This window comes from Sardina pilchardus, chromosome 22 (assembly GCF_963854185.1).
Source record: "Sardina pilchardus chromosome 22, fSarPil1.1, whole genome shotgun sequence".
NCBI lineage: Eukaryota > Metazoa > Chordata > Actinopteri > Clupeiformes > Clupeidae > Sardina > Sardina pilchardus.
Window position 1 is genome coordinate 17756995 of NC_085015.1, and position 20542 is coordinate 17777536.

At 40.5% G+C, this 20542-nt stretch overlaps 1 protein-coding gene across 1 annotated transcript; it reads left to right on the plus strand.

The window, feature by feature from the left end:
- Positions 1–739: 739 nt before the first annotated feature.
- Positions 740–17148, plus strand: LOC134070616 (fish-egg lectin-like; the record flags this gene model as incomplete). Its single annotated transcript, XM_062527008.1, has 4 exons — positions 740–893; positions 16052–16259; positions 16358–16462; positions 16623–17148. Coding segments are annotated over 4 exons (612 nt in total), but the record flags the coding sequence as incomplete, so codon positions are not given.
- Positions 17149–20542: the final 3394 nt, after the last annotated feature.

Below are 20542 nucleotides of genomic sequence, written 5' to 3' on the forward strand. Positions count from 1 at the left end.
TGAAATGTAATCGCCCTCAGGAACGCCCTCCGTTCACTAGTTGGTCGGGCATCCTGAGGGTGAAGCAAATGAGGGCGGATCAAGCTATTTCAGACTGAGTACTGCAGGGAAAGAAATTGAGCGGAAGTACGTAGACAGGTGGAGCCAGGCTAGGAGGACAACCTAGGAGAACCCCCGCCCCCCGCAAAAAAAACACTGTCTGCTAAGCTACTGTAAATCCCTGGATCTTTTGTAGCCTACTTAGTGACACCCCTGGCAAACAGTATGTTGCCTTTAGTGATGGAATACAATGAAATGCATGGCTACCACCCTTTCAGCAAATTACAATGTATAGCTGTGTGATTGTAGAAGGGTGTCAAGTGATTTGGTCACATGTCGGCAAAGCATCAATAAAAGGCTGCTAATGCACCTGTCTCCCCAGAGTGTCCTCCCAACAACTCAGCCATGTACCTCCGCATCGCCACACTTCTCTTTGCCCTGCACTGCCTGCTGACTGGGTGCAATGGTAAGTTCACTTCACTGTCTGTTCTGTTGCCTTGAATCTGTGGGTACGTTTATCAGTTTCTTATTCCAGTGCACGATTTCCTTCTGTCCGTGTTCTGCTCACCTGACTCTGCTTCACCTAACTACCCACCTTTATGTGTTTTTATTTTCACTTGCAGCAAACGATTGTCGAAGAATACCTGGTGCAATGATGCAGATTGATGCATATGATGGACAGGTGGTTGGGGCGGCCAAGGATTACACCATCTGGGAACTGCAGGGATCGTCATCATGGGCACGTATCCCTGGTAGACTGAAGCATATCAGCGTGGGACCAGCAGGACTCTGGGGAGTCAACCGTTATAGAAGAATCTTCAAATGGGGTTCAAGAAGCTGGAAGAGAGTAAAAGGTAAGACCAACTTCACCATTGAAAACATAATGGACGGCGGGTGTGTTAAAAATGCAATGGGAGCATTACCTCAGTGTGTTTCTGTATGATTTCATAAGAACTAGTGCAGTGCCCATTCAAACATGCCATTCCTGTAGAAAACCTGTAGTCCAATTACATGCCCACAGGTATGCCTGCACTTTAAAAAATAGGATGATAGAGAAAACATGTCATTCCAGCTAAGCATTCTATTATGAATACAACAGCTGTTTTGAGGCTGTTTATTGTTAAGCTAATTGAATAACTTCCTGATTAGATACTAAAGACAAACCATTTTGTGGAATGATGCATCATTGGAAATTTGCAACGATGTGACTCTGGTAGGCTAGGTCTGTAAGTGACATCAGGCTCTGTCTGCCACTCGTTGTCTGTAGCTGATTGAAATGACATAGGCCTAAGCCTAAAGCTTTGATGTAAGGCTATGTTTAGCCTATTGAATAGCTTAACGATATAGAAGACAAACCATCTTGTAGAAAGATGAATCACCATATGAGATTTGCAACGTGACTCAAAAACAGTCTTTGATTGCATAAATGATTTTGCTCTGTCTGCCACAGTCTAGCTGTGTGGCACGTCTTCTGAAACATTGTTACATTCGGGACCATTAGCTTATAGCTCATTTCAATTTGGGATGTTGCAGTCGGAATGGTAGAGTGAAGAAAGCCAATGTGCTTCTTCTACCGATATTTAACAACATATTTTCTTATCCAAACAATGTCAACTTGGCACTACACTTACTCGTGCCCGTATCAAGACACCTGTCAAGTTTGAAATCAATTGGACAAAAAGTCCAATTTGATCTAAATAACATTGTGTTTCATGTTTGGGATTCTAATCTCATGCACTTTTTGTAACATTCTGCAAATTCACTAGCCTGGGTTGCCATCCTGCCTTGCGCAGTGATTTCAGTCACGCTGCTAAGGCAGTCTGGAAACTAACACCCACATTTTCGCCTGATGTTGGTGACCAATCACAGAACAGGGGAGAAAGCAAAACTATGATGAGCTATGCACAGACGCATTTTTGATAGACATCCGTGGCGCCCAACGAACGGATCTGGGCATTTTTTCAAATACAAGAAAATGAACGTCTGGTTGCCAGACCACGTCTCATTTGAGAAGTGGTAGGCGCTAGCAAGGCTACAAATTCACTGTGATTCCTATATTGTTTTACAAACCTTTTTCAACATGAACAATAATAATTTAATGTTTTGTTGTGGACCAGGGGCCTTAGAGCAGATTGATGCTGGTGGAGAAGGGTTTGTGTCAGGAGTCGATCATCATGATATCCCCTACAGTGGTCTTGCAAACTGGGTAAACTGGGTCGGCCTTGATGGCAAATTAAAGTACTACAGCTGTGGCCCTTATAGCTGCTGGGGTGTTGACAGTCAGGATCGAATCTATGTGAGGAAGGTAAGTCTGGACTGGACATTTTGGGGAATAATTATAAGCAAAATAAATTGACTCAATTGATTTTTCTCACTCACCTTTGTTGGACCCTCTAGGGGGTGACCTCAACAAATTTTCAGGGAGATGGCTTGCAGCTCATTGAAGGATCCTTGTCTATGATTGAGGTGGGCGGTGATGGGTCTGTCTATGGAGTGAATTCTAAAGGAGATGTGTACCACAGGTTTGTGTTTATGAGTTCGTCTGTATGGAGGGTGCTGTTAAGGCCACAAAGATACTCTCGCCCAGCCTCTTGAATCTCATTTGTAGATTTTTACTTCCATAATTGTGATAAATTATTTCCTCCTCAACTCATCAAATATTTTGTCATGTGGTGAAATCCATTGCAGGGATTCCACATCTGATTGTAGTCCTGAGGGTATTGGCTGGACCAAGATTCCGATCTTCGGAGGAAAAGTGAAGCATGTGTCCTACGATAGCGGCCATCTCTGGATCATCCTGAAGGATGACGCCATCTACGACTGCCCAGTCTGAGCACTGCTCTTCCACAGAGACAGCCCTGCTGCATGAACCCTGCACTCTACCTTCATTACTTCACCACTGCAGCCCACACACATATTGTGTAGAATATCCTGAAGTGGTGCTGCCTGTCATACCTCATCATAATGCATAGTTATTGGACCTTGGAAATGCACAGTTGCTACTTATACATGTGAAAAAGAAAGTACATCCTCTTTCAAGTCTGTGGCTTGTCAAAATTATTGTTTTCAAACAATATTTTTTTCTGAAACACCATTAATTGCTAAATTCCAATAGCTAATTGTGATTAATCACATGTTTTATCACATGATTACAATGTTTATTATTTAATATTTCTGAACTGTTTTAAGTCCCTTATTTACAATGTAAAGCAACATTTAGGCTACCATTGTATCTTGACTGAAAATCAAATAAATGCAAGGAAAGTAACATTATGAACTGAACTTTAACATTGAAAAATGTATATAAAAGTACATCAATTTGATAGACGAAAGAACTGTCCAATCCCATACCCAAACTTTAACCAAATATTGAAAAATTTGAGTGTGCAACATTTACATTTCTGGTCTGCTTTCTTAATATGCCTTTGTGTTGCTATATTTCCATGGCTTCATCTGATTGCAAAACACAAAACAACTGCACCCTAGAGGCTATGACACTTTTTTAACCAGATGTGATGTAATATTCAAACAACTGCTCTCGAAGCACTAGACTCAAACAGAGTCAGTTTTTGCCCCCCCCCCCCCCCCCCCCCCCCTCGCGCCCCATGCTCCCCATGCCTGAATGTATGTATCCGTGTGAAAACATTACACACATCATCAGTCTCTCTTGGATGATTCTCTTACAAGATTATATCACATGGACACCTTACCATTTCTGATCTGAATGGCAAATCAAGAAACATTGACTCATTTCTTGTCTTGCACACATTGCAGTAATCACATGAACATACTGTAAATCGAGGGCTGAGAGCCAAAGGGGCTTAAGTGACATTTCATCAACTTTACAGGAGAGCCAAAACAAATCTAACTGCTTCTAAATGTTCACCGTTAAAGACCTTTGGTTTTTGTTCAATAACTTTATATTTATAAATATTTTACCTCTATAATTTGGTCAGCTAGAAAGAGCTCATCAAGAGCTTTCAGGTGATACTGTGTATACAGTATAACTCAATTTTGACCAAAATGTCAATTACGCCCCTTTGGTCCTCAGCCCTCGAAATGTGTGGTATACTGTAGATGGTATAGATTATAAGTCCAAATATTGTGGCCAAAGCTAAACCAAATATTACAAAATTTGAGTGTGCAACATTTACATATTTGGTCTGCTTCCTGAATATGCCTTTGTGATGCTATATTTCCATGGCTCCGTATGATCGTGACAATATTGAAACCAAGTTAGCTGCCTGTCCCCACTGTAAAAAACATTGTTTGTGTTGCCAATTTTGGATCCTGAGCTGTCCACAGAGATAGTCCATCAAGAAAAAAACTTGCACGCCATTATTTGCCTTTGAAAAATAAATAAACAAAGTGTTTAATCCATCAAGCCAGGGTGCAAGGTGCAGATGTGCATCACCTCACATGGCAGCACATTGGCTTTAAGGATAAAACAACACTTTCTTTATTTATTTATTTACGGTATAAAAATGTATAAAACTGCCTTCAGGGCGATGCTATAGACCTACGGCATGCAAGTAAATACAAATAAAAAGGTTATGGATGGATTTCGACTAAATTGTCAGGGAAGGTCTGAAATGACCCAAGGAAGAAACACTTGCATTTTGGGAGTGATCCATATCACCGTCTTTATCCAGGAGGCGGTTATGTTTTCGCTTGGCGGAGGTCTGCGCTCTCTGAGTGCTTTTCTAGTTAAAGACTGTAATATACAGACCACAACATAATGGATTCCAAGTCCAAATACATCGCTAAACTCAATATAAGCCACTCATATGGGAACATCATGTATTCCTGCTGTCTGAATGGTGTAGGTGTTTAATTAAATAATTAATTAATTAATTATAATTATTTACTGTTTGTATTGGGTATTTATGGTGACGTTTTCCTCTGTGCCTGTCTGCATGTGCTCTTCTTACTGTAAATGCCTGATGTCTCTTATGCCATGTGATGTACTACACTGCCTGTACAAGTGTGAGGTGAGACATGACGACAAAACCTGTGTGGCCAAAAACAAATCTCCACATCTGTGAACAATAATTATTATTATGATGATGATGATGATGATGATGACTATTATTATTATGACCGCCGCTAGCATAGCGAAGCGGTCATATAGTTGTTGTCAAAGTTTTTTTTTTTTTTTTTTTTTTTTTTTCCGTCATCGGTTCTGAATTTTGGTCAACGATTCCCAGGACACCGTAACACCGGGGCACATGAAACTTGGTGGGCATGTAGCCCCAGTAGACTTGTACGGAAAAATTTCGTTTCGTCCCCGGGGGTCACTCCCCCCCCGCGCGGCCCCCGCCCGAAGCCCAAAAATTGCAGTTTTTCCTACATAACTGCCTGAACCGTGGCACCGAGGATGACAATTTTTTTATGGTATGTTGGTCTCAAGAGCTCGCATCAACTTAGCTTATAACCAGTTATTTGTGATTTGCACCCCCATGGTAAAAATTGAAAATGTAATGTAATATTGCTTTAATTGCCCCTATCTTCAGATGAGATGCTATGAACTGCACCAACTTTCATGTGTGTGATTAACCTGACACCCTCTGGGAGTATGCCAAGTTTTGTGGAATTTCATCCATGGGGGGCTATAATAAATGTATTTATGTGTGCATTTAGTGAATGGTCCCTCAAGGGGCTGTTCTACACTGAAGCCTTGGATGGCCCGTGCCCCATGTAGCTGTGTCACTGGCCACCCCAGTGGCTACCCTGTGGTTACCAAATAAAACAATTATGTATTTATTACGATTTTATACGAGAACGTCAAAAGCAGAACTAATGCAACAACGTTAAAACACTGCAGCCTGCTGCCACTGGTGTGTGGCGCTGGCGCTGCTGAGTGAATGATAGATCAGATCAGAGAGAAGAAGACAAACGAAGAAGATGGAGTTGTGATTTCTCCCTCGAGGATTTCTCAGTTCCGAATGGCGGCCATATTGGAATTTTCGTTACTGTCGCTAGTTTCACACTACTTGATTTCTCATGTTGCAGTAAGCTAAACGATTTCATCTCTTACGTGACTTGTTGTTCTTGCACGTAACTGTGTAACCGTCAGACTTATAAAGAAGTTGGTAAATGTCTTTACGTTTAGAAACGTAATCAAGCAAAGCCTACAATGTCAGTAGGCCTACTCAAACCACCAGTCGCAGGCTTAGGACTAGGTAAGTAAAACATCCCTTCTCTATATCTCTACTATTTTCATTTTAAAAACTGTATTTAAAGCGAACGCCTGTTTCCAAAATGTATTTATAGAGTCTGTACATGTGGTCCCTAGCTTGGTTTGCCCGAAAATTAAGTGGAAATATCCTTTAGAAGTGTTTACTTTAGGCGCTAGTTAGCATGTAACAGCATCTGAATTAATGAACTGGCATGGTGCATTTATACCTGACGATCTCTTTCAAGTTATTTGAATAAAAAACTTACATCATGGTTAGTATTTATAGAGTCTGTACATGTGGTCCCTAGCCTGGTTTGTCTGAGAATTAAGTAGAAATATCCTTTGGAAGTGTTTGTACTCTAGGCGCTAGTTAGCATGTAACAGCATCTGAATGAATTAACTGGCCACTACTGTATGGTGCATTTATACCTGACGATCTCTTTCAAGTCATTTAAATAAAAAAAAATGATATCATGGTTAATATTTGTAGAGTCTGTACATGTGGTCCATTGCTTGGTTTGTCTGAAAATTAAGTGGAAATATCCTTTAGAAGTGTTTGTACTTTAGGCGCTAGTTAGCATGTGCCAGGTGTCATACCATTGCAGTAATCATCTCACTAAACCAATCTGTTCAACAGAGTTTGCCAGTCAAACCACTACACCTTTGCCAGCACCACCACCCAGCAAGCTTCATCAACTCCAGCCATGCCGGTAAATACAGTGCCTATTGACAGCCTACACACCCCTGTTCAAATGCCAGTAGCTTTGTTCATTGTTAAATCCTGTTGTTCTGTGTTATTGTGTTTTGGAAAGGTATTGCATTACATTACTCTTCACCTTTTGCTTTTGTAGGCTAGTAGAAAACATGTTGATGGTAGTGAAAAGGTAGTAAATTCAGCTCAATTTTGCTATTTTGGGAGGAAACACCACCAAAGATGCTGTTTAAGAGGATGCTGGGCCGGGCTTTGAGGAGGTCCCTGGCGCTCCAAATTAATTAGACTGGTGCAGCAGGAAAGGTGGCTTTTAAGTCCTTACATCTGAAGAGTGTGTTGCATAATATCATTATTAAAAATAATTTTAATAAATTGTTTAAGCATGTACAATAAATAAAGCATGTAAATGAGCATGTAAAATAAATAAACAAAAGCATGTAAAATAAATAAATAAACAAAATGTATTGAACCTAATACTATGTGTGGTGAGTCTGTGTGATAGTTGCTGAGGATAAATGTTTTTATATTGGATTATTAAATTACAGAATACATTTATAGGTTTCTCATCAGCAGGCACTGTCTTCACCTTAGTAAATTTGGTAACTTTGGTAAGCCCTGTACATAATTGTAAATTGTTCTGATTGAGGGCAAATGGAAAGTGTTATAATGTATTATTGCTATTTTAGTACATCATTTTCATTATTATGGCCATAAATAAGGCCAATTAGAAGCTGGTGGGTAGTAAGCGGCAAAAGGGTGGCCCTTTATCTGGAGCCACCTCTGAGCCGCCGGTGGACCGCCAGAGAACTGATGAGCAAAACTCCAGCGGGCCACTGGTGGGTACCCGCGTTGGACCGCCAACTCTGCCGCTGGTTTGTAACAGTAATTTTAGCATTGCCCATGGTGGATTAAATGATTGCAAAATATTTATTGAGGTGAGTTTAACAAGTGTAATTTCATTGGCATATAATTCAGGCCTAAAGTAGATGGCTAAATGGCTACAATAGAAGGATACACGAAAAGCCCAAACTACCAAAATCTTCATATTTTGTTACCACAGTTTCTAGGCCTCTCTTATTTGGTATACTGACTAGACATTATTGAACAAACAGAGGCTATTCATCTGTATTTCAGTATCTCAGTATCTCAGTAGGTTAAAGTATTTTTAGATACCTCCCTGAAATTACTTTTTGCAGGTTGTGATGTCTTCTATATATTGTTGACGTTACTGTCAAAATGGCGTAACTGTTAAATTCCAATATAGTGAGTAGGCTATTGGCAAAACCGATTTCCATTTTTATGTTGAGCCGGCAGGGGGCTCAGTTTAAAAAGTAACCAAGTTCACACACACACATATCAACAGATTCACAAGCACAGATAAACACACTTCCACGGATTCCACACACACACACGCACACATGCACATTCACACACACTCAGACAGACACACACACATCTTTATACAAGCAAACTCACACATGCACACACTCATATACACATGAGCTGCAAGAGAAGGAGATATATACATACAGTATATTGCACAAATCGGAGATACAGGAAAGTTGACAAGCGTAATTCGTTTTGGAGAGAATGTGCAGAACTGAGCGGCGGTCATATTGTGTACCGCTATGCGGTGCATCTAGTTATTATTATTATTATCATTATTATTAAAATATATTACTGCAACAGTAATAAATAAAATGTTACCTTATGCTGGTTTAAATAACAAAAAATGAAAAATGCACACTCGGGACGTAACGTACAGAAAAAGATCATGTGGCCGTACACAGTCTCAATCTCAAATTTATTGACACCAACATTTCGGCCAGTTCAAAGTTAAACACCTTGAAAAAGGCCAACTGGCCGAAACATTGGTGTCAATAAATTTGAGATTGAGACTGAGTGTACGGCAACAGCACTGATCTATAAAGAATACCTTCTTTATAGATCAGTGGGCAACAGAACCTTACACTGGTTTAACAGTTGTATATTTTAATGCTAAAATGAAATCTGCCCTCTGTTGGGTCAGAAACTGAAAGAGTAATTCTGTGTGTGCTGAATTACAGTATCCTACTATGTTGTAAATAATGCTAAAATGTATTATTCCAATGGAGAGACACATGGCTTGGTATTGCATTTTTGATAGCTGCCATTTGCCAGTGAAGAAAGAAGCAAAGATATACAGTATGATAGAGATACAAAAACACAAAATATCTCTTACAGTATATCGTTTTTCACAAATGAAAAACCTTCCTCCTAATCAGGAGAAGCCATCGTTTCCTCATGGTGCGGGGAAAAGTCCCAAGAAAGTTTGCATATTTAGTAGCTTTCTGAACATCCTCCTTCTCCTAAAAGGTATGTGTGTTGCTGACTGTATAAAAGGTTGTGAATGATCCTGTTGTTGCGTTTTGTATCCTTCTGATGATTACAGGGCTCCTATAATCACAGCTGAGATCGCTACTCAGGGTGTGTGCATATATCCTTTTAGACTGTGAGGCTCTCACTTTGCTAAGAGGGGGTTGTGGGTGCCACCGTCTTTAGACCAGGCGAGGCTCTCACCTTGCTAAAGACTAACTTCCCTTTTTCGACTCTGCGAGGCTCTCGCTTGCGAACAAAGAGGAAGTATTTATCAGTGTCGTGTCTTTTGCAAAGGCCCCTTTTCAATGGGTTTAGGATGCACGAAAGGACTGATACATGAATCAAAATCCTTAATCAGGAGTTCAGGGTCAACAAGTAAATATTATACAGGAGGCTCTCCATGTATCTATTTCATGTTAACCCTATTACCTGCAATCGTGCTTGTAATTATGTGATTCTCTTGTTATAGTGGGACTGGGATATTTACTGCATAAACTAATCTGTGACAATGATTTCTAAAAGTCTTCCTCCTGTTACAAAGGCTGTCGCCTGTCAATGGAGTGACAAAGGGGACCTATTCCTCGTGGTCACAGAAGGATTCATATATAACTGTTCTAGTGACGGACTTCTATGATATAGAAGACAACTGGTCAATCTTATTTGGGATTGGGAATTCAGATAATATTCTCCTTCTCGTGACAAGGGTGAATAGTTGGGGTTAAGGGGGTCCTAGGTTCCTAATTGTAAGTTGTGTAACACGGCTGGGGGAAACAGTTTCTCTCATCCCACCGGAAACATGCAACAAACTTAATCTAATTCTAAAGTCTTGGCCAGGTGATCAACTATGGGGTTTTCTAGGACAAATCTGTATAGCACTCATTGGCATATAACAGATCTAAGTGATAATTTGTACTCCATTTTTACATACATTAGTTACTAAAAACAGATTTCCGTATCTTTGCTTGTGTGATGTGCATTTGGACCTTGTAAAGGCCCCCGAACCTTATTCTTTACAGAAGCACGCCCGCTAAATAAAGTCCGGTTGGTTTTGTGACCGCATCGGTGCATAGGACCTTCCTTCCTAAATACACAGCTGAGTTCGCTACTCCAGTGTATGTCAGTGCATTGCGCAGTAAGTGTTTGCCCATTAACAGTGTCTTAGAAAGTAAGCCCTCAAACGGACAATCTTACCAGCTTCCCGCCTGGTCTCCTCTGTAGGCGTGCGCCTCTTGCAAGAAGTTCAGCATTCTCGTTGACACAGCATTACTCTATAGGCCTGACTAAAACACTTTAAGGGCTAAACAATTGTGCTCTAAAGGATTAAGCCAAAACACATTCTAAAGCTAAACAAAACCACACTTTAAGCTTTTTAGTAAAAACACACTTCTAGTCTAAGTAACTATTCTTTTCACACAAGTTATCTATCATTGCCGCATTTGCACATTTTTATTTGGTTTAGAGCAAGCTGGATTTAAGCAGTTATATTTATACTTCTATCTAGTGAACTATCTTATGCAATCTTTTGCGTTTTCCACGGTTCACATTTTCTGCCACTTTCTACACTGTCCTCCACTAGAGCAGCCTGAACCACTCAGCCATGTACCTCCGCATCGCCACACTTCTCTTTGCCCTACACTGCCTGCTGACTGGGTGCAATGGTAAGATCACTTCACTGTCTGTTCTGTTGACTTGAATCTGTGGGTACGTTCATTGTGGGTACATTTCTTAATCCAGTGCACGTTTTCCTTCTTTTCCTGTTCTGCCCATCTGACTCTGCTCCACCTTACTATACCCACCTTAAGTCTTTTCATTGTGTTTTGTATTGTGTGCCAAATGTATTTACTTGCAGCAAACGATTGTCAAAGAATGCCTGGTGCACTGGTGCAGATTGATGCACATGATAGACAGGTGGTTGGGGTGGCCAAGAATAACACCATCTGGGAACTGCAGGGACAGGGATCATCATGGACACTCAGGCACACTGAAACACGTCACTGTGGGCCCAGCAGGAATCTGGGGAGTCAACAGCAAAGACGTCATCTACAGATTGGATTCAGCGGCTGAGCTGAAGTGGGTGACTGTAGCTGGTAAGACCTACTTCACAATTGATAATACATGAATAATCAGGTACATCATGACCTCAATATGTATCTGTATGATTTCCCAACTCCAGGTTGGGAATCTAATGCCATACGCTTTTTTGTCAAATTCTGCAAATTCACTGTGGTGTGATTCCTATATATGTTTTCCCATGGGAAGATGAGCAATTTGAAGCAGATTGATCTCAGGAGCCAATAATTTTGATGAACCCTATACTGTCAAGTCAAGTCAAGTCAAGTTTATTTATATAGCACATTTCATACACAGAGGTCATTCAATGTGCTTTACATAAACAAAAACCAAACAGTAATTATAGCAGATAAAAGCATAGATGGGCAAAGAGTAATAGTAATAAAAATAATAATAATAATAATAATAAAAAGATCATAATAGAAAATAAAAACAAAGCATAAATCAAGATCAAATCAATAAGGAATAATTAACATAAAAGACTCCAGATGGAATAATTAAGAGACAGTTAGCAGAAAGCATCTGAGAACAATTTGGTCTTAAGTCTAGATTTAAAACAGGCTGCAGTTGGGGCCTTTTTAATGTCATCAGAAAGTTGGTTCCAAAGCTGAGCCGCATAGCAGCTAAAAGCTGCTTCGCCATGTTTAGTTCTAACAGCAGGTTTTACTAAGAGGTTTTTCTCCTGAGACCTCAGAGGACGAGAAGGTGTGTACTGCTGAAACATGTCTGATAGGTATTTAGGTCCTGCTCCATTTACTGATTTATAAACAATTAGTAGTGCTTTAAAGTCAACTCTGTGACATACTGGAAGCCAGTGCAGAGATTTAAGAATTGGAGTAATGTGCTCAGTTCTTTTTGTTTTTGTGAGAACCCTAGCTGCTGCATTTTGAATCATCTGAAGCTGTTTGATAGTCTTTTTAGGAAGGCCTGTGAAAAGCCCATTGCAGTAATCAACCCTGCTAGAGATAAATGCATGAATGAGTTTTTCTAAGTCATGTTTTGACATTAGCCCTCTCAGTTTGGCAATATTTTTGAGGTGATAAAAAGCTGATTTAGTTATCATTTTCATGTGACTGTTGAAATGTAGATCACTGTCGATTAATACACCGAGATTTTTAACAGTATCCTTTGCTTTCAATCCTTTTGTTTCAAGGAGAGTGGCAACCTTAATCCTTTCCTCCTTTTTACCAAATATAATTGCTTCAGTTTTTTCTTTGTTCAGCTGAAGAAAATTTTGAGCCATCCAAGTGTTGATTTGTTCTATACACTGACATAGAGATTCAAGGGGACCATAGTCTTTTGGTGACAGAGCTAAGTAAATTTGTGTGTCATCTGCATAGCTATGATATGAAATCAAATTATTTTGGATGATTTGTCCAAGTGGGAGCATATAGAGGTTGAATAATAGTGGCCCCAAGATCGACCCCTGGGGATCACCACAGGTCAGGGATGTTGGTGTTGAGGTACAGTTGCCGATGGCAACAAAGAAGCTCCTTTCTTGTAGATATGATTTGAGCCAGTTTAGAACTATGCCTGTAAATCCAACCCAGTGTTCTAGTCTGTGTAGTAAAATATTGTGATCAACAGTGTCAAATGCTGCGCTAAGGTCCAGTAGCACTAGGACTGATGTTTTACCAGAATCTGTGTTGAGACGTATGTCATTGAAAACCTTAATGAGAGCTGTTTCAGTGTTGTGATTTGCCCGAAAACCAGACTGAAAGTAATCAAAATACCCATTTGATGTTAGGAAGGTGGTTAGTTGATTAAAGACTACTTTTTCAATAATTTTGCCAATAAAAGGTAGATTGGATATGGGCCTGTAATTGTTTAAAATGGAGGAATCCAGGTTATTCTTCTTGAGCAGTGGCTTTACAACAGCTGTTTTTAGTGACTTAGGAAAAGTGCCAGACAGCAGTGATGTATTTACAATGTGAAGGACATCTGAGGCTATAAGGTGAAAAACAGTTTTGAAGAAATTTGTAGGCAGGGTGTCCAAGACACACGTGGAGGAGCTGAGAATCTGTACTGTTTTTCCAAGTGTTTCGTAGTCTATCAAATTGAACTCTAACATCAAGTTAAGCTGTAGCTGGAAGTTCCGGGTGTTGAATGAGTAATTTAGCAGATATATTGAGTCTGATTTTGTCAATTTTACCTTTAAAAAAAGATGAAAACTCATTGCATTTATTAGTTGAGAGAAGTTCGGGCACTAATTGTGAGGGAGGATTTGTTAACTTTTCGACAGTGGAAAATAAAACACGAGTGTTATTTGAACTCCTACTGATGATGTTAGAAAAGAAAGATTGTCTTGCTTTGCACATTTCAAAGTTATATGTGCGGAGCATGTCTTTATGGATGTCATAGTGGATCTGAAGTTTGTATTTACGCCATTTTCTTTCAGTCTTCCTACACTCTCTTTTTAGGAGTTTAACCGCTGGATTTTGCTTCCATGGTGCTTTCTGTTTGTCCTTAACTTTCTTGGATTTTAAGGGAGCAATGCCATCCATAATGTTTGCCATTTTTGCATTAAAGTGATCCAATAAGTCTTCTACTGAGTCTGACAAATTACTTGATGTCTGTGAGAGTGCTTGCTCAAAAAGAACACTTGTCTTATCATTTATGATTCTCCTTTTTACCAACATAGATCTGTTCTGACTGTGTGGGGACATAGACACATCAAAGAACACGCAGAAATGATCAGATAACGCCAGGTCTTTAACAGCTGTGGAGACATTGAGACCCTTTGTGATAACGAGGTCGAGTGTATGGCCTTGAGAGTGTGTTGGCTCCTGTATATGCTGTGTTAGGGAGAAAGTGTCGATTAGTGCAATGAATTCCTTGGCATAATTGTTTTCAGGATTATCCACATGTAGGTTTAGATCCCCTGATATAATAAGACAGTCAAACTCTATGCAAATGACTGATAGCAGTTCACCAAACTCTTCAAGAAAGACTTTAGCTGAATGTTTTGGAGGCCTGTAAATAGTCAGTAATAAAATCTGAGGAGAAGACTTAATGCTTGCACACAGATATTCAAATGAAGTAAATTCACCAAATGATGACTGATTGCACTGAAAGGATGCCTTGAAAATTGTAGCAACCCCCCCTCCTCTTTTATTTGCTCTGGTAGCACTCAAAAAACTGAAATTTGGTGGAGCAGATTCGATGAGGGTAGCAGCACTGTTTGCTTGGTCTAACCATGTCTCAGTTAAGAGTAAAAAAATCAAGGTTGTATGTGCAAATAAGATCATTAATTAAGAATGATTTGTTTGAAAGAGATCTGATGTTTAGGAGAGCTAGTTTTGCTGTAAGAGTTGGGGAGCTATGATCCACTGGGGAAATCTGAGGCTGTAGTGGTACAGGTAGGAGATTTGACTGGTTTACCCTGTAGGCTCGATGTGCTAGTCTTCTATTACTTGTCAGAACAGGAATAGAAAATGACATAGGCTTACTGGGTCCCGGCATGTTCTCAAAACTACTGTCACTACCATTTCTATTGCAGGGACCCACAGAATATCATACAATACTCTCATGAAGTTGTTGTTGCGTAGGTGATCCTTTTGCATGCAGAGGGGGAGGGCGTGGAGGTGCACTGCGCTTCAGTGCTGAAGGTCTTGGGCTGTTAAAAATCTGCCTGGCTGCTGGTAGCAGTCTCTCCATTGTTGCAGGGAACATCATGTGCTTGAGTGGGGATGGTGACAGGTATGTGGGGGATCCTGTGGAGTTTGTTTGGGTGGTGGAATGATGAGGAAGGGATTGGGATGGGATATTAGGTGGGTTTGGGTGGCCTGGGTAGTTGGATTGGGTGGGGTGGTTATTGGGTGTGTGTGGTGATGGGAAATCAAGGAATAAAAGTCCAGAGTCTCCATCTGCCAGATGGGGTCCTGGGGGGTTTGTTGCTTCGCTATTAGCAAGTATTCCAGTAGTGTGTTCCATGTTGTTATGGCTTTGTGGTGGCAAGGAGTCAACGGAGGTGGGGAGGGGCACTGGTACATGACCCTTCCTTTCTGATAGCCTTCCAACAGCTTTGATAGGTGCTATCTTCTCCTGTTCATGACATCCATTTGTTTGCTGAGATTTCGCAGAGTTTGACGCCAGTGATTTACTATGAATCATTTTAGCAGCACCCATCTTATCATGTCTGGTCTATATACTGTCTGCTAACATATTTGATCAGCTATAGTGGACCAAACAGTCCTGTAGACTGGGTCGTGATTTGAATGACCCTCTATGTTTCATATTGATTATATCAGTCCCAAAAGGATATTGAATTCATGTTTGATCATGTTTATAGTCAAGGGCGGACTGGGACAAAAAATCGGCCCTGGCATTTTGGACCAGACCGGCCAACCTTATTTGCTATAACGCAAACATTTTCAGTCTTTTGAATGTGTATACAACTGTGGTTTGGTGCTCTACGATGTGCTTGGGCCAGCCCAATGTCAATTGGGCCGTCAACTGATCAACTGTCTGGTTTATGGGCCGGTCAGAAACAATACTGTATAGATTAAAAAAAAAAAGTGTTGGTTTATAGTAAATAGCATTGTGTTTGATTCTAATCTCACACACCTTTTGTAAAATGTCTACTCTCATACACTTTTTTTTTACTGTAAATTCACAGGGGTGTGATACATTTTTAAACTCTTTTCCTTATGGGAGCATGAGCAATAATAAGTGAATGTTTTGTTGTGGACCAGGGGGCTTAAAGCAGATTGATGCTGGTGGAGACGGGTTTGTGTCAGGAGCCAACCGTCTTGATATCCCCTGGTGTGGTGTTACAAAGTCCAACCGTGTAAACTGGGTCCGCCTTGATGGCAAATTAAAGTACTACAGCTGTGGCCCTTATAGCTGCTGGGGTGTTGACAGTCAGGATCGAATCTATGTGAGGAAGGTAAGGCTGGACTGGACTATTTGAGGAATAATTATGCGCAACATAAATTGAATGAATTGATTTTTCTCACTCACCTTTGTTGGATCCTCTAGAGGGTGACATCAGCTAATTTTAAGGGAGATGGCTTGCAGCTCATTGAAGGATCCTTGTCTATGATTGAGGTGGCAGGTGACGGGTCTGTCTATGGAGTGAATTCTGAAGGAAATGTGTACCGCAGGTTTGTGTTTACGAGCTTGTCTGTGTAGAGGGTCCTATGAATTAAGGCTACAAAGTATTTTTTGTTTATATGAGAGAGGAATTCCATAATTCCATAAAGATGATACATTATTTCCTGCTCAACTCTAAAATATTTTGTCATGTGGTGAAATCTATTGCAGGGATTCCACATCTCGCTGTAAACCTGAGGGTACTGACTGGACCCAGATTCCACTCCACAGCGGTGAAGTGAAGCATGTGTCCTACGATAGCGGTCATCTCTGGATCATCCTGAAGAATGACACCATCTATGACTGCCCAGTCTGAGCACTGCTCTTCCACAGAGACAGCCCTGCTGCATGAACCCTGTACTCTACCTTCATTACTTCACCACTGCAGCCCTTAACTAGTCATGGCTGCTGATCTGCTTACCTGCAATACTCATGCTGTGCTTCTGTCAAATTATTCAGTTTGGCTGATTTGTAAAAACACACCTACTGTATGTAAACATTGAGTCTTTAGAATATCTTATACAGTATTTTTTTTCTTCTTAAACACGATTAATTGCTGAGTGTCAATAGTTAATTGCGATTAGTCGCATGTTTTATCGTTTGATTGAGATGTTTATCATTAAAGATTTCAGAACTGTTTTAACGCCTGATGTAAAGCCATGTTTACCATTGTATATTGATTGGAGCTCAAATAAATGCAAAGAAAGTTACTTAAAGAGTAGCTAAATAAAGAGTATAGGTGAATGTTCAATGCAATTGCTCTACTTATATGGAGAAAAGGAAGAGATGAGAAGAGGAAATATGAGATGAGGAAAGAGAGAGAGAGTGGAGGGAGGAGTGATGAGAGATGGTTGGAGTGATGAGAGAGGGTATAGAAGTGGGGCAAGAACCACTGTGAGGGCTGAAGTTCCCATTTTTAGCCAGTTTTAAATTTGACCAGTGTTCTAAAATGGATTTTACGCGTTGCGAACGGAACGTTTCAGTTACGCGCCTGGTGTAGCTCCCCAGTAATAGTGACATTTTAGATGCAGTACCAGTTAGGTGTGCTGTTAGTAGGCCTATACAAGTAGGCTACAAGTAAATAAATGAACACTTTCCTGTCAGTATAAGTATATTAAGTATATTTAAGTACAAGTATAGGCTAGATATACTTAAACCTTTACTACATCAATTTAGAGTATCTCTGATCAACAGCCTACACAAAAAGTAAGCTATACTATATGTGCGCTTAGTTCAAAATAAGTAGACCAACAGCACATTTCCATAAACTTCTTTTTATTTGATATTTGGTCCACAAAAAAATGTGGAATATGACATCACATCCTCTCCAGCTCTCATCCCGGTCATAGTCGTCGCACCTCATGGCTTGTCATGGTCGATGCCGGTGCATTCTCAGTGTTCCGTGTCTGCTTAAACGAAAGGAAAGAAACACTCCTCTCCTGCAGCATTTCTGTTCATGATGGGGATAACTAACAGCAGAGGAAAACATACATCATAGACATGCAGGAACAATTGTTTGGGGAACACTTACTGTAACTTTAACAACTGTGTCTGCCATAACCATCTGACATTCAAGTTCTGAATAAATTCAAACACTAGAAAGTCACTAGAAATAACTTTTTGCACCTCATTGAAACACTAAGTTGTATGTACGTTAGTACACATATCATTTTAGCCTATATGAACATTACCAAAACTATTGTTTATTGGACTATGGCCCCACTGGCTATAGAGTCTGTGCCACCATCAGGCCCAAGTTCCCACGGCGACCCAGGCTGGAGTCCGACCTAAGTCATTTCCCAATCCCACCCCCATCTCTCTCTTTCACTTACTGTCCATCTCTTCACTGTTTTAGAAAGGCCAAAAAGCCATTTTCCTAGATTTTGTCTGATTTGACACAGAATGACCCAATTTGGGGTTAAGCCCTGCAGGCCATTGTTGCCTGCGTCAGCTTCACCGGTGCCTACAGTAGGTTAACCCCCACCCCAGTTATAGTAAAAAGATTGTGCACATCCCAGGTAAAGGTGCAGAACAAAAATGATTCGTGAAAAAAAGAAAAAGTTTGCACACTTTAAATCCCTCTTTGTGGTTTATTTTCTTTTGGCACATAATAGAATTACGTTTCGACCGTGTGGTCTTCTTCCAACCCTCACCCCACCCTGCCTCTCCCAAGAAGCCAGGGGCCACACCCCCCGGAGAGACACCAGTCACTGACGTTTAACTCATGTAAGCCCAGTCTGTCTCCTGGTGACGGAGCGATGGCAGAGGTCTCCCCCATCAACCCATACTACTTGAGCGCGCAGTTCAAATGTGATGTGTAAATTCACCTGAGGAAGGTTGAAACGTTGTGAATGTGAATAAATGTTGCATGCGTAATGGACAGTGTTCGGGATTCTCTCTTTTAAGTATTAAAGGTGTCCCCCTGACACCCTAGATGTTGTCCATCCCCCAACTCCTACTGTACACTTCCTCCTCAGCCACAGCTCAAAGCTGCCTCTTCAGCTGGCCCTTTGAAGGCTTCTCAGTGTTCTGCCCCTGTCGTGCCTATGTCCTTCAGGACCTGACAAAACCCTGGCATCCCACCTCATGTATTGTGTGATAAGAAACAGTGTTATACATCATGCAATAGTTCAGAGTAACACTTTACACGAACCTCATTTAAATTCACTTAAATTGGTAACCTTTAATTTTGCTACATAACTTGCGCCATTTTTTATATAACTTAGGCAGTGAGTTATCGGACCTCACGGCCCTTTGTGGGGCTTCACAATCCCTCTAACTTTTGGGGTTTTAAGCAAGTGGGTGTCAGAAAAGTGACAACTGGCAGGTGGTGGCGGAGTGCTTATAGCGTTCGGTTTTGTTATTTTGATGTCCGTTCTTCCCATCTTTGTGAAGCAGAATTTACACTTTACACAAACCCCTTTTTTCACTTCATTATAGCACATAATCTTTACCCTTTTCTCAGCTGGCAATTACTGATGGCAGCTGCAGGGGACAATTATATGATGACTCTACTGAGACAAATGCATCAAACTTACAGGGTAAACCAGTCAAATCTACCCGTACCACAACAACTTCAGATTTCCCCTGTGGATCACAGTTCCCCAACTCTTGCAGCAAAACTACCACTTAAATATCAGATCTATTTCAAACAAATCATTCTTAATTAATGATCTGATTTGCACACAAAACCTTGATTTTTTACTTTTAACTGAGACATGGTTAGATCAAGCAAACAGTGCTGCTACTCTCATCAAATCAGCCAATCACAGTGAATGAGACAAGCTTCAAGGAAAAATCATGGTCCAAGAATTACTGGCAAGTAAATATGGGCTGCAAAGTTTGCGTCAGTGAACAGTTCAAATGGACTCTGTTTGTAGTTTTTTCAACATCATGATAAATCTGTAGTTCTGTACCTTTGAGAGAAATAACTTCAATACCGAAAACTACAGTCTACTGTATATGGCAAAATAGTTCAAATAACCACTGTAGAAAGTGTTCAATGAACATGAACATGAGGCAATGGGTCTTAAATACTTTGGCATGTTCAAAAATAATATTTTGAAATGTAGGCTTTAAAGGTATACTATGCAACGTTTTTCAGTTAATCAATTCGTTCCATACTGTTATATATGATTAAATGAGTCATTACCGGTCAAACTGTGTTTTTTTTGGCCACTCTAGTGGTCTGTAGCGGTAAAACCACACTTGCAACTTCAGGAGACACCGGGCACGCACCCATGCTCTACTCCAGGAAGTGTCATGTAAAGTCTCATGAAAAGGCACGGCAGACTGACTGATTGAGGAGTTTTGTCAAATATACACGCTAAAGCTGTAGGGGAAGCTCTGAAGAGAAATATGCAAGCATAAAACGAGCGAAAATGAAAAGTGAAAGCGAAACCGGCGATGAAATCGCCAATCCTGCATAGTATACCTTTAAAAGTCTTAAATATATTATAAGGCCTACATTTCAAAATATTATGTTTAGATGTTTGCCAGAAACCCTAACAAGTCTGATTAGTCCGTTCTATCCTGAACTAACATCTTCAACTTAGACCCGTGCGGAGGGATGTACAGACACTGACACAGAA